This window comes from Lingula anatina, chromosome 2 (assembly GCF_051362555.1).
Source record: "Lingula anatina isolate TDL-2025a chromosome 2, LinAna3.0, whole genome shotgun sequence".
Classification (NCBI taxonomy): Eukaryota; Metazoa; Brachiopoda; class Lingulata; order Lingulida; family Lingulidae; genus Lingula; species Lingula anatina.
In genome coordinates, this window is record NC_141768.1 from 24826392 (window position 1) to 24841805 (window position 15414).

General features: G+C 34.6%; 1 protein-coding gene across 20 annotated transcripts in view; it reads left to right on the top strand.

Annotated features, from left to right (window-relative positions):
- Positions 1–15414, top strand: part of LOC106165545 (RNA binding protein fox-1 homolog 2) — a 51104-nt gene that overhangs the window by 19780 nt on the left and 15910 nt on the right. For 14 of the 20 annotated variants that reach the window (XM_087005424.1, XM_087005425.1, XM_087005426.1 and 11 more), the window contains exon 2: positions 12435–12617. In XM_087005424.1, the coding sequence (XP_086861550.1) occupies positions 12435–12617 (183 nt within the window). Of the gene's footprint in view, positions 1–1390; positions 1439–4830; positions 5201–10951; positions 11003–11060; positions 11250–11404; positions 11670–12434; positions 12618–15414 lie in introns of those variants that run through there. The other 6 variants (XM_024076101.2, XM_024076102.2, XM_087005428.1 and 3 more) reach the window with 6 other exon arrangements.

The following is a 15414-nucleotide window of genomic DNA, read 5'->3' on the forward strand; positions in this document are numbered from 1 at the left end:
AAAAAAAATTATGCAAACAAAGTATGAATATAAATACAAGGAAGGAATGCTTTCCAAGCATTTTTTTCTCATGCAATTTGTTTACAAGCATAAACTAAGGTGTATATTAACAAAACCCATTTTTCTGTGATGCATATTTTGTCTAAGCACTACCTAAATGTAGTCATATAATTGCAGTAATATTCCATTATTCCCTCATCTATTTTGTATCTTGGTGTATTGAAATCATTTCATAATTGATGAAAAATTAAGTGTTCAGATAATGTGGAAAAAGAACATTTCATCTGAAATCGTAAGAAAATTTCCAACATTCTGTTTCACTGTCGAGCCTCATTACACATTTAGAACCATTTCTCTGACCATAATTATTGATTTGTTTCAAACATTGTAGGTGGAGAACTGCTATTTGGTATATAAACTGTTATTTTAAGGTATTTTCATAGCTTATACAACACTCCTATTTGTTGGTTATATAGAAATGAAGTCGTAAGTGTATGCTGGGAATACTGACAGTGAATATTATAGTTGAGCAAAAAAAGTACAGAATTCTTTTAAGTCAATGTCAAGTTTTCTGTTGGTTTTATTATGCTGCACAGGGTGAAGAAATAAATAAGTGAGGGTAAGATGAAAACAAAACGGTGAAAAACACAATTCACCAGAACAGATTGCTGCAGAGAAGACAGCTGTGAATGTGATGGAGGGCATGGATGCATCCAAATCTATCAAATTCAAATGTAGCCTGGTTTTAGTTAAAAAGAACAGACCTAACTAGGCATAATTTTGCCAAAAAAATTTATTTAGTTAAAGGCAATCTTAAATCATCTCAACACCTTTGGCTGCTTTGTTTTACTGCTTTACTAGTAAAAAGGTACTATTTTATTTTTATGTTTCCATTTGCTAGCAGAGAAGATTTTCTACATATCCAATTTCCTGAAAAATTATCTCTTTGGTTCTAATTTGCAGGAAGTGCACTCTGATCATTATCTGAAAAAATTGATTAGTCAGTTACATTTTAGGCGGGCTGGATTCTGTCTGTTCAGTTAAACTATATATTCAGTCTGCCTTGGGATTAAAAAAAAAGAGATATAACCTGAAGATTGTGCACTGTGAAAAACGCAAAGGTTATACGAGTATAAAAATCATATATGATATTAACATTTGTATCGGTCAATAAATCCAGGAAACAATAGCCGTCAGCTGACCTGCGTATTTCTATCACATGACATTTGTATCATCATATTTAATAGAGCAAAATGAGCCATTATGTTAGTCAGCCAAGGTTGCCATGGAAACGAAATGGTGATGAAGATCCCCTTATGTCCTCCTCACATGTGTTCTCAGTTGCCATTAGATAGGGAAGTCTCTTTGAATGCATCTGTTTATGAAGGATACAGCGAGAAGCAGCATGAGTCTGGTGCTGGCCAGAGTGGGGATACAGGTAAAGTTTTAACCCACTTAATTCAAGATGCACAAAAGACAAGATGAGTGCTGAGGTTTCTTGGTGTCGTAGTGTCTACATAATATATAACTGAAGTTATGTGCTAACATGGTGGTTTTCACAATATTGTTGTATAACATATTGGATGTTATACAACATTGTTAACACATTGAGTATACATTTTTATATATATATGGATGTACTTGCCGTGATAAAAGATATTACTTTTGATCCATATTACTGCAGATTGTGGTCTTACTGGTGAACTTTGAGTTATAAGCATACTAGTATGTATTGATTTAACAATATGCACTTTAAGCATTTGACTCTGTATGTTGTTTCTGGCTAAGATCAAATGCTTGAGCTGTTCATAGACATCCTGGCGTCTTCTTTGAAGGCTTATTATGGAACAAAATGCCATATGGAGGTATTGTCAATTGATTTCTCGTTGTTCTCAGAAGGATTATCAGTTGGATAAGTTGTGCTTCTTTCGTCTTGCTCTAGATATCTCAGGAAGCTGAAGCCTAAGAGCAATTATACTTTATATTTTCATAAACTTAAAAAAAACATTTTTTTTAATATTTAGGGATTGAAAACAATGGGGCTGGAAAAGAGAGAATGTGGTTATATTTTGTGGTTGAAATATAAACATCTTATCACAGAGCAGCAAGGGCTTGCTGTCAAAACTTGATTAATTCTCACAGCACACAACTTCATAAGATCTGATAATTTTGTACTGTAAATGTAATTGGGTATTTTCTAGCATCCTGCAATATCTCCCCAGTGTATATAGGTCACTCAGCAGAGTTCACTGAACAGACAAGATGAGCTTTGTTATTTTCTCATCACTGTTGTAATAAATCTCTCCCAAATGACCTGTTTCAGCTTTGTGTCCAACATTTTCCCCATCCACTAAGCTCTTCATGAAGGATCTAATGGAAGAAACAGGGGACTGAAATAAGAGATACCTTGTCCAGGTTTGAATCGGTTGATGTATGTAATCAGAAGGGGTGTATTTGACCAGATATCCAATTGCCTTGCACCCAGTATGCAAAGGACCTCAAGCTGAAAGTTGGTCTTAATTTGAAGACTAATAATTTTGGTCAACGTTGATCTAGAAGAAATCTGTCATGTCTTCTGTAATAAAATAATAATTGACATAAACAAGGATCTCTTACTTTTTGTTGAACAGGCCCAATTGCCTTTTGAAGTGGATATTATATATATATATATTGTGTTAAAGGTGACTGAAATTATCTGCCTAAAAGTCAAATCTGTCTTTTAGGTTAAGTTCTTTTGTAATACTGACCCCTGGATCCCTATAGAGAGCCTGACATAATGTACATAAATGGAAAGGAAGGCACACCAGTAGGACACTACTTAATCAGGAAACTTAGTGAATTTTTATCAAGTCAACACTGAGTGCAAGTTGTAAAATCTTCTTATTTAAGCTTTCTTTCATGTGTCTGATTCAGGTAGAATATACAGTACTTGAAGGACAAGGGGTTAAATATAATCAACAAAATCATCTTTAAAGAGCTGAATAAAGATATGGACTAATGTCAGCAGTGGAACCAAAAGCAGTTATGACCCCCCTAACTTGGTTGTATATTTTTATTGTTAATAAAAAATGGAATTTAACAAAAGGAAAAATAAGAGAATTTTGCCTGCAGTTTAGCTGAAAAATGCACATACTAATAAACATCTTATGTAAAACTTGACTTTTGTCTTCTAAATAGATGTGCAAATGTACATGTTTTACTGCTCAGTACATTATTTTGGGTGATATTGGGTTTTTTTTCATCAAATCACCCCCAAAAAGGTTTTTTTCATGCTTGGTTATCATAATACAAAAAATGATAGTGATCTTTTATGTGGTTTTCAGATTCTATAACGTCCAAATCTGATAAAAAAGGCGTTTTTTTTTCTGTTAAAGAATGGATGTAGAAAATTTTGCCATTTTATCTGTTTTCCCTACTTTATCATAGTTAAGTTGCTGACAAAGTTGAACAGGAGACATGAAAATTCATACATAACATTTGGACATGTCCTAGACCTTCATTTTAAGGTCAGGTTGGTTAAATTTCCAGTTTTATGGTATTAAAATGCTTGTGATCATTTCTTCATCAGATAGGTCAAATTCATATTACATATACTGTAGTGGTTTGTATCAGTAGGTATCTGCCAGATCTGTCAAGATTTTAGGATCAATGCATCCATTATCACAGATGTGGCTCTCAGCCAATATAAAGCCTAGTTTTGTATCATTTGTTGCCATTTTACTATAAATACATCTTTTTTCTTTTTCCCCTTAAATCCTCCTTCATCCATCTTTCAAGCAAGAAAAAAAAATGCTAAGAAATTGTCATACTTCAAACCCACATCTCGACTTATCACCTTTTGAAATCCATAGATATAGTGTATGATCTAGTTAATTTAAGACTGACATTTTTCAGGAGGATTTCATCACATAGATTGAGGGTTTCAGCCGTTTTTCTTGTTCTTATCCGAATTCCATCATTTCAGGGAAAATATCAGCAATATTTGATGTATTTGAACAAACCACCAGCTTTTGTTTGATGAATCGTAATTGCAGTTTTTCAATATGAAGCTTGTCAGTAATTTTTCCCGTCCCCATTCATCATAGTTATTTAGGAAGTTGGACAGAACTGTAAGATCAAACTGCTTTTCTTTCAGTGATGTGATAATGGGGTTGCACAGAAATGATTGTGCTTCAGATAATTACATTGTCTCATTCAAAACTGACTGAATACACAAATGATAATAATAATAATAATAATAATATTTGAATACCTTTGAATGAATGAAATTTTTCACTGTGAGAAATAATTATTATTCCATTATTTCAAACAGTTTGTAATAAGTTGAATTAAAAAAAAAAATGTAGCATATTTCTCTAGAATGACAAAATTTAATTTATGAGTTGCATTTTATAGAAATATGATTCTTAAGCTGATTTCTAACATGAGGAAGATTGTGTTAAAATTTTTCGTCCATTTCCCTTGTGTCAATTTCAACTAAAGTGAAATGTACAACAATGTTGATTTCAGCAATGTACAATTTTGTCAATTTCAGAAATGTACATGTCGTCTGCTTTGTTTATCATATTTATAGAAGACCCCTTTTTCTGTGCAAAATGTATCCCATCTTTGATCCTCAACAGAAAATATTTTCAGATGAAGATGATTGGGAACGATTAAATTCAGAAATGTGGGTGAGTTGGCTCTTGCTGTTTCCTGATGTTCATTTGTTTACACAGAGCTAAGGCATCTGGGAATGGTTCCTGACCTTCATGTGTTTGACAAACCAATTTAAGGGAGTAAATTGATCTGACCTTATCTTGTGAGCTGAACTTTGCTAGGAATTTCATTAATACTTAAAGAAAGAGAAAGTTGATAAAAGCTGATGATAGCCTAGAGAGTAAACCTGTAAGCTTTCCAAGGAATTTTAGGAGGATCCAACTCTTCTGATAGGCAGATGCATATGGTCCTGCTGTTTGGGAGGAAAATTGTATTAGATTACTTGGCATCCAGCTGACCCTTTTCTTCAAAGACAAGCAGTTCTTAATTTAGAGTATTATCAGTGGCAGTAACTTGGATGGTTGTTCCTGCAAAAGTTTTAGTGAGAAAGTTAAGTTTAGAGTATCTCTTTCTCATGTTCAGTCAGTTCTGAAGGATAAACAGAAGAGTTCTCAAACTTTATTGAAGAATGTGGCCAGCAGCTTTGGCAGCAAAAGGACTGGTAATGTATTACATTTAACATTAAGATGTAAAAACTTAATATTGATTTAAATTCTCTGATTTTAGGAAGGCTAAAAGGAAGTTTCAAAAGTAGACAAGAGGCGAGACAATTCGGAAAGAGATAATTTACAAAACATTGAATGGTTTGAATTTTGGGTTCTACACCTCATTCTTTACTGTTTAAGAAATTTTCTATTGGCTTAACATTAATTACTTATTTTTCAAAGAATGCATGGCTAACATATATAACTGATGTGAATGTACATAAATTTGTATGACCTACATTGGTCTGCATATCAGCTAGGTCTGTTGAGATGCTGATTTTAAAATTCTTATTCTCTGAAACATCTCTTGCAAGAGGAAATTGGCATAGAGTTTTATGATTATGGATTGCCTGTTTTAACTAAACGTACTAACAGTAACTGTGTGGTAAATTTAAGGACGGATTACTTTTTCCACCGCCATAATGCCCAAAAATAGTGTGGAACTTAGGGCCGCTGTTTTGACATATGGCAGCAAATGGTTTTCGTTAGTATCAGTTTACATAGTGATTCAGCTTGGAGTTGGTATGCCAGCTGTGACGTAAAAACCACAGAAATACTCCAAATTGGCCATGATATGTATTGGAGGGTATTCCACATGTACACTTGGGTTAATTTTTCTGCTTTGGATAAGGCATATTAATCTGCAGCACACATTTTCATGAAGTCTTGTTGACAGTTTTGGTCATCAATAAGATTGGCCATGGGGTAATTAGGATTATATTGATGGTTTCCCTCTGCTAAAAATGACCAGAGCCATTTTTTGTCTAGTTAGGAATATTTATTCCCATTCTTAACACAAGGCACAGACATGCGTATTTATCTTAAGGATGTGCTTATATAACCTATTCCAAGCAGTTCAGACTCAGGGTGGGTTGTTTTACCAGGCAGAGAATCTAAGATATGGCCTTGAGCTGTTGGTCTTTAAGAAAGTATATTAGATTTAAAATGTAGAGCCACTTATCTTAGATGTGCAGAAAGTGGATTTGATTTTCTTTTCTGTGATGTTTTATTGATTGTATACCATATAGTAGAATTATTTTTTAAAAGGGTGGGAACTGCATATTTGTGAAAGGAGTTTCAAACCCTGTTCACACAACAGCCATTTATCCGGATAAATCAAATCCAGTCACAGTTCGAATAATTGTGCTAGTGTGCATGCATGACTAATTTTGCTAATAAGGGATTCTCAAAATCCTGGATTGGATTTTTTACACCAATTGGAATATCTTACCTAAACTAGCACCTAGTTAGGGTCTTACTGTCCATGGGCACGCAGTGAGAGGAAACAAACTTCTTTTATGGTCTTTTGCTGTTTAAATATGATTTCCAAGAATGCTGGAATGACTTTTGAATTGCATTTGATGTAACAAATTAAAACAGACAAAAAACTCGGTAAGAATAGAGCAGTAATTATTGCCACATTTTTGTATGCACAGGGTTTTCCTTTGCAGTGCATGTGCAATTGTTCAAACAGGAAGCAGCACCTGTATTTTCAGCATCTGATTCTGTTTTGCTTTGCTGTGTGTGTACAGGGAAGCTAATTGAATTTTTTATTTGAAATGCAAATTTGAAATATCAGATGGTAGTATTTCTGTCTATGTGACCCAAATGCACAGTTATATGGATACAAAATAGTGGCCTGAAGTATTCACTAATAGGTAAGGTATAAATGGTCACTAAGGCTAGCTTGTGTGCATAATCCTAGGAATGTGGTGGTTTTCAGCTGTTAGATGAGAACTTTGGAAGGGGTAAGCTTCAAGAAATAGCTGTAATTCTAACTCCCAAGACTGAACAAATTAAATGTCAAACTGGGCTCAGTTTTTCTAGATTGGTGTGAAGATGTCAGATGAGATAAATCAAAATCAATCACAGTGCCACACTATACCAAGGGGAATGGCTATGGAGTGGTCCTAGCAGAAGTCAGAATGGACCTAATGTAAGTCTTGTCTTGTACCAGAGAAGACTTGATAGATAGAAGCCGTGGGCTAACATCATTATCTCACATTATGTGTCATTAGAAGTGATGGAGAGTTAGCATGATACCAGAACATCTCTGAGAAATACTCTTACACCATAGTGATTGTTTCCGTGCAGTACTTGACTGCCTATTATTACTTTTCCACCTATATTTTATATCGTCTACTGGAAAACCCCACAACAAAGGATGCAGGAGAAATAGTGATGTCTTTTGCACTTTTTAATGTAATTTTTCATTCAGTAGGACTTGAGTTTGTGAGCTATTACTGGTTATATGTAAATGCCCTTGGAAGACATTTTCTGGATCCCAAAGGTGCTTTTTTTTTAACTCCGTAAAAATTAGAAATTGAGGCTAGGTATCAGTTATTAAATTGATCAAGTTATCTTTCCCTTTCATTTGGCATGCATCTATAAGTTGTAATAAAGATATCATAATTATATCTTCTGATTGTCTGCTTTAATCATGTTAGTTTGCATGTAATGGTACAATTTTTTTTTCTTTTTGGCATTTAGATGATGAAAAATGTTGGACATGCAGGTATCATCTGATGTCCTTATATTCATCACACACACACACACACACACACACACACACACACACACACATATTGAGTTTGTGCAAAAATGATTCAATAGTAGAAATAGGATTTAAAAATGCACTCATATAAATATTTCTATAAAAAAAAAGAAAAGTATGAGTGAATTTTTGCCTCTCAAGTGATTCCTTGGGTGTCATTAGTCAGAACTACATGTTCTTCACTCAGTTGACATGTGATGTTAAAGTTTTCTAATGAAATAAGTAAGGCATAAGCTTATTGCTCATTTTCATTATTTTCATTAGCTTCAGGACATGGGTTTGTGGACATCAGAAGTTGACCCACTGACATTGGTACCCATTTTAGCTCTGTTGAATTTAACCGTATTTTACCAATCTGTTCACCTTTTGATGCCAATTTGTAGTTGTCCAATAATTGTGGGTAGTCTAATTTATTTTAAAGCTGCTCTGTACTTTACAACTGTTCACCTACACAGTAAACAGAAAAGTGTTGTTATGTGCAAAAGATCTTTAACAATTTTTGACACAGCATAAGCATTTTACAGGAATGAGATTTTTCCAACTAGTGGCAATTTCCAACTCTTTGAGAGCCAAAAATATCATTGTCCTGGGAAGTCCACTAGATCCCATAATTTCTGACTTTTTCACTAAATGTCGGTTTCAACATTGATTTTAAATCTGGAAAAATTTGACACATTTAATGTAGCAACATTTTTGGAACTTGGGGGAAACAAATAATAATTAGCGTTTGATAATTCCAGATAGACAGTACAGTAGGGAGCATGTGCTTAATGGCATCTTTTTCATACAAGTAATCTTGTATTTGGTGGATTAATCCTGTTTTGACTTGTCTTGTACCAGGCACTTGAGACTGAAAACAGGCTCTAGTGCCTTTGATTAAACAATTAAAAAAGTGAGAACTTAAGAGCACCACTTTAGACAAATACCTTAAATGCCAGAGAACAGTTCAGAATTTTGCAAGATGTTGATCCTCTTAAAGAAAAGAGACCTTTTTCCTGGTGCAACCAAAATGAAATTGCAATTTTTGCTGTTTTTGATTAATTTGTCAGTAGTGATGCTCACTTCATCGAACATCACGCAAAGTCAAAGATTATCTCTAAAGCAGCAAATGAAGAACAGCACTTGCCGGTAAGATACTAATAGAGAATTTAATAAAATAAATACAGGATAGAAATGGCGATTTTGTACATTGAATGGACTTGAATTTTATAAGGGTATCTATAAGTATGTCTATGTCTCAGTATTGCAAGTGTTTTTTAAACTGTTGGTCTGCCTTTTATATAGAACACTGTTCTTGCAAAAGATCAGTTGGCATTGCTTTAATTGAGCAAACGTTCATTAACAGTCTTTCATTGTTTGACATACTGGAAGGTAAAGGAAGATGAGGGTTCCAGAGTAGTAGCAAATGTCTGATCGTGTTTTTGTTTCTGATGCTTTCCTGCAAGTTTGCTTTCCATTCCTTCCCTAAGGGGGTTTATAGATGGACTAAGGTGCCTCCAAGGAATTACCCGACTTGCTTATTCCCTCCCCTCATCAGGTAATTAGAATGTTCCATTGGCCAATTTTACCTGCAGTCTCCTTTGCAAATTACACCTGTGTGCTGTTGGTCTTATAAGTATCTTTGTGAGAAAGCAGGTTTAATCAGTGTTCGTGTCCAGGGATTAATTAGAAATACTTCTTGCTTCAACCCTTACTCTAGGGGGTCACATCCAGTTGCAATTTTAATTAATCACACCTAGCACATTGAGCCTCAGAACTAAAAAAAAAAGTACATATTAGAGATTTCTTCTGTCACTTCATAGGTCTTTCTTGTAGTTGAATTGATTATTGTTGTTCAGTTAGTAAGGTCTTTTTTAGTAGGTTAAGTGAATTCTGTTGTTGTTTTTTGACAATGTTTCTTAAACACCAATGTACAGGTTTAAGCTGATTAGTAAAAAAAAATGTAGGCTAATAACATATTGTTGGAGGGTGGGGAATTACCAGTTTATTGTCTATGCATCTGTAACAATAAAATTATTTGTTTGATATTTTAAACTTGATTTCTATTATTTTGGCCAGCTATATATTTAGTTATGGTTCATTATTGGCGACTTATGTTAAATGGTTCCTTTTTATAAGATCAGTTGAATAGCTAATTTGGCCTTGAGACATATTTTCAAGTTTTTTTTTACCCTTAGTGTTGTTGGTGTCAAAAGAAATTTCTTTCTATCTTAACAAAATTGGAAATCCAAACTAACAGAGTGATCTTGAGAAATTAAAACTTGACCTAATTAAAGCACTCGTGCACATGCACGTTACAGTTAAAGGTACCTTGGCTGGGTGTTTTTAAGTTAATGAGCATGGTACATCAGGCACACAGAACCTTTCATGAATAACTTAGCATGACTGAGAACAATTATTGTCTGTTGAAATGGAGTTCTAAGGTGGTCGACTATCATGATAGGGTTACCTTTACATCTGTATGTCTCCAACAATTGCGTAACATATTCCTTTCATATTTGGTTTCTTTTTTAGTGGAACCCAGCATAATTTATGTGAAATATGTGTATTATATTTTAAAGTTAATGAATCTACCAAGATAGGTGAATATTCCGTAGTCTGTTGTACATATTGTACATAGTATATTTATCGCTCAGCATATATATATATATATATATATATATAAGATGCGATGAAACTGGTGGGGGTAAAATAACTGCTGTTTTTTATTTCTTTTTGTCACATATATAAGACACTAATTATTTGTGTATTATTTATTGGCAGACTGAATATTAAATTTACTATATCTTACTTTGTGACATATGGGTTTTGGACAGCCTGACACACAATGTTGGAATTTCACCAGCATTTTGATGTATTGTTATTTATTTTGATACCAACAAATGAACTTTTGATGGCCCACTCCCCATTATGTGTTAGCTTGGCAATGGGTTTTAGCATGCTAAATGGCAGTGTAACTGTATTGTTACACTTACACGCAATGAATATTCATGAATTATATCAGCCTTAAGTTACCATGGCAATTTGATTTAGATTGGCAAAGTAATGTGTCCTTTGCTGATTCTCGCTATTAGCAGGAAGAAGAGGTCACACATGTTTATGTATTGGAGGAAAAGTGTCCATTGAAGCAAGTCCAGAAGTAGTTGCAGTTCAAAGTGTCTGGCAGTGCATGCATCTGCATATAGAGCTTCTATTTCCTTTCTGGGTAAAATAACCAATGAAGCTACAGGGCTTAATGACCTCCTAAACTAGGACCATATCAAGTTTCAGGAATTTGCTCATAATTTACATGCAGTGTAGCTGTACACTGAGGTCACAGCGTTTCTGCTCTGGTTTGGCAACAAAGACTATTACTTTAAATCAGTTTACTAAACTGTGTGCCCATGAAAAGCTGGATTGTACTCCCAGCAGGATTTGGAAGTGGAGGTTATAAAGTCAAGACTACAAATATGGTAAATATGGAGAGGCCGTGTGGTAAAACAGACCTAAAGTCATTCCATATGCTAAAGCAGATTTGAAGATGGTTTTTGTTAGTTTTCCCTTTCTTTGTTAGTGTCTGACTCATTGGCTTGTTCCGCATGAATATATCATGCCCAGAGGAGATATTTCATTAGTATTGAAAACTGCAGGCAATCACGTCATTGGCAACTCCACCATTAGTGTATTCAATATAATATCACCTCCAGGGAGAGCTGGCTAGCTGATAATTTGTATTCTTCTGGTGTGCACTATATGCAGTGTAGTTGGAACAGGAGGACTCTCAGCACTTGAAAACAATGACTCTAGAAGTGCTGCCAAGACCCATGCTTGTTAACTACAGGATGAACGAGAGTGGAACAGGAACAAAGACATTTCATATACCACATGTACAAGTAATGTTGGAGATGGAGTGTTTTTTTTTTACCAGTCTTTCTTTTTAGTGACAATTCTGTTTCGATTACTCTCTGTTCCTGAAGTATAAAGATGGTTGATTCACATGAAAGTTACAACTGTGATGGATGTTTCTCTTTGTTAGTTTGTCATCCAGACCCAAGGGGTTGATGATTGAGGATGGATGGCATACAAATAACTGTTCTCAGTTTTCTTGTTGTAGTCAGGCAGTTGTATAACTGATAACCTATACATCCAAGGCTGTTTTAGTGAAACCCCTGCTGTGATCAAAAGGTTAAATTATGCAGCTTTCAGACAGCTCTGCAGAATATGTGCATCTTGTAATCTGTTTATTATCCTTAGCAGACAGCATTTATATAATATACTGTATGAATGTACTGTTTCTTTGTTTTGGTGTTAGAATCTGTTGTTCCAGAAAAAAATCACTGATGAGTCTTGGTTCAACCATGCGTATTATCTTCATGCTCATTATCCGGAAGGGGTCTGGAATGTCAGTTTAGTCTTTCAGATATACAGTTGTGTAGAAATAGTGTGTTCTGTGCATTTTTAATCGGTTTTCTTTCAGTTATCCATTTTCTTTATCTTAGTGATCCAAATGGTTTTAATATTTTTGGTGTCCTTTGTATGCAACTCAAACTGTTAAAATCTTGTTATGTATCTTAATCTGTTTAACAAGATGGGCATTTTGGATAATATTTTGAATATCATATATTGTGTTAATCTTAAATGTATTTTCATTGTTGCAGCACATGGTGCAGAATCAGATGACCCCCACGTACCCTGCATACTCACAGGCCAGTCTGCCCGTGCCTGAAGAATTTACTCAACCACAGACTGTTGTCACATCAACAGCAGACCAGACACAGACAGTTCCCTTTTCTACATCACCACTAGCACAGAATGGTGTCGAGCAGCAAACAGTTAGTTTAGTAAGTATTTTTAAAACTGTCTAAAATATGTGAAAGATAGTGTTTGGGTGATTATGGAGATACCTTGGTTGAATAAATTGTGGGAAGATATATGTGGAGATTATGATGAACAATATATATGTATATGGTGTATTTTCTTAGTTCACAGAAGAAAAACATTTCTGTGAAATATTGAACTAAATCTAGAAATCAAATTTTCATAATTTGTTACATTTTATTCACTCAATATTGGTGGTGGATGGGAATCAGTTTCATAATAAATATTTTAATGCAATCTGACAAGTACAATGTACTTATTGCGTCCTTAAGACGTCAGAAATGTTTTTGTTTATTATTTAAATCAGAAATCCGATTTTTTTTCTTTGGACTTTTCCTACTTAACTGGTCCCCAGATCCTATTTAGGCCACCAAGCCATTTCCTCCTACTTAATTCTTAAAACCCAAAATCATGTCTTCAGCATATAAACTGAAGCCTTTCAGCTGCCTTCACACACCAGCATGTGCTTGGATTGCCACCAGGAGACCATATAAAACATCCCTATTATATTGCTTCAATATTTTGATATTTGGCTCTAAGGTGTGCCAACAAATATTTTTAACAGAACTGAATCACACCATATGGTGCTACTTTATGATATTATTCCACAGCAGTTTTAAAAATGATGTATTTCATTATAATTGTCTCATATGAAAAAAAAAAAAAAAACTCCTTGCTAACCATAGAATGTAAAAAAGGAAGCTGATTTATGTATTGACATGTTGTTGTTTTCCATATCCACGTGTGTATATGAATAATATATATGCCTTCCATGCTGACAGCTAAGATACTATACCAGTTACCCAACCGTTTTACCAGATTAATAAATTATTCAAATGTAAATGTATGTTACTGTCTTCCATGCCCCAAATCTACTGTACTTTGCAGATGTGTGCCAGCTCTTCTACTAATAAATTGGATCTGTATGTGGAGTTGAACCAAGCACCTGCTCCAGTCAATTTTAGATTAAAATGAGAGAGCTAATGCTGCATGTAACAGGAATAACATGAAACAGTTAGCACTTCACCTTATACATTGAGTTTATCTGAGCAATTAAATCATATCAGAGTGTTTCATATCAGAAGACTTGTATATTGAACATATCTTTGACAGTTTGGAAATTCCCCAACAAAGTTTAATATATATGGATCGGTTTCTCCAGCTGTAATTAAAATGGGTTAAATGGAGGGTTCTTTTATATCTGATATGAGGAGATAAAGTGCTTAGTACATTTGTCTTAATGAGGTTCTATATTTTAGTGTCCATATGGCAAAATGAAGTCAGACAATGAAAGTGAGATTATTATATGGTGATAGTGGTATCTGATTGAGTGACATTTTCATGCAACATGGCCCATAATTAGCATAAGTGGATCGTGCTGGTGTGTACAGCATGCCCTTTACTCTGCTAACAGATCATCTTCGGCCGCAGCATGGGAGTAATATTTATGTCCGCCATGTTTCCTGTGGGAAATTCTTAATCATAAACAAGATAATAGCTTCTCTAGTTATAACGGATATTATTTTCCCTAGTTTTCATCACCAGTGTTGTAAATGTGATTACATATATATGCCATAAAAAGACAGAGGTTTATGTTTGAGTAGCAATGTATAATCCCATATTCTGGTTTACATTTTACATTTATGTTATGAAGGAGCAACCTTAAAGAAAAAAATGCCGTTATTTACTATATAAATGAAGAGTGTGTCAATGTGCCCAGCTGTATTGCTAGAAGTTAATAGCATGTGGCATTCTTTCAACCCATTATGTGTTAGATAATGGGGTTGAGGGGCATCTATGCAGCAATTGTTTGACCATGCCAGACATGCAAGGGCAGGGGAGATCATATCTGGACTGGGCCCTGTAATTATAGGGTCCTTGGTGTCTGTTTTCCTCTGGTATCAGTGTCATTGTATAGGGACAGTACAACAGCAGAGGTTGTGCAAGGGTGAGCTGCACTACATATGTGTCTAATGATTCTGGTAAGTTTCTGTTGTCTTAAAAGTGGAAATTGAAAAGTTTTCTTTGAAAGAAGTCCATATAGTTCAAGATGATTTGTATCTGTAAAATAAGTTCAATTTTGGAATTTTGCTGCCTAAAAATCAATCTGTAAGAGTCACTTAAGGTCCATCTTACCTGGAGTGAAAAAAAAAAAAAAAAAAAAACAGATGAACCCAGTGATTAGAGACTTGAAAACATTAACCAAAATTCTAAGTGATCTATAACAGGAGGAGGTATCTGGAAAAACATCTGGAAAATGGAATTTCTTAAAAACCATAGTTAAGCCAGGAAAGTAAATGTCAAATCATTGAAATAAGCTAATGGGCTGGAGGGTCTTTTTTTCCAAGACCAGACAGGTGTAGTTCAGACCAGTTCGGAAAGGAAGTAGATTTATTTAATTGCAAGGATGCTTCCTTTTGTTTTTTCTATGTCCAATTAAAGGATTCCAAGCTGACAGTTAATGAATGGCACGGGCCAATCAAATACAATAGGGTGGCTTAAAATTTTGCTGATTTTGGCAGCAGCTTGTTGTGATTGAATGCAGGGGTCCCATTACTGCAAAAGTTTTATGGTGAAGGAAGGGTGTGACATCGTCAATGGCCACATGGTACACTGTCACAGCTGGAATTGAACAGAATGGCCAGATATTTTCCTAGATAAATATCATCCAGCGAACATCCACTATCATAACACATGAACTAGCACTGGGTAAATTAGGCTTGGATAATGTATAGATGAGAGAGTTGGAGAAATACTTCC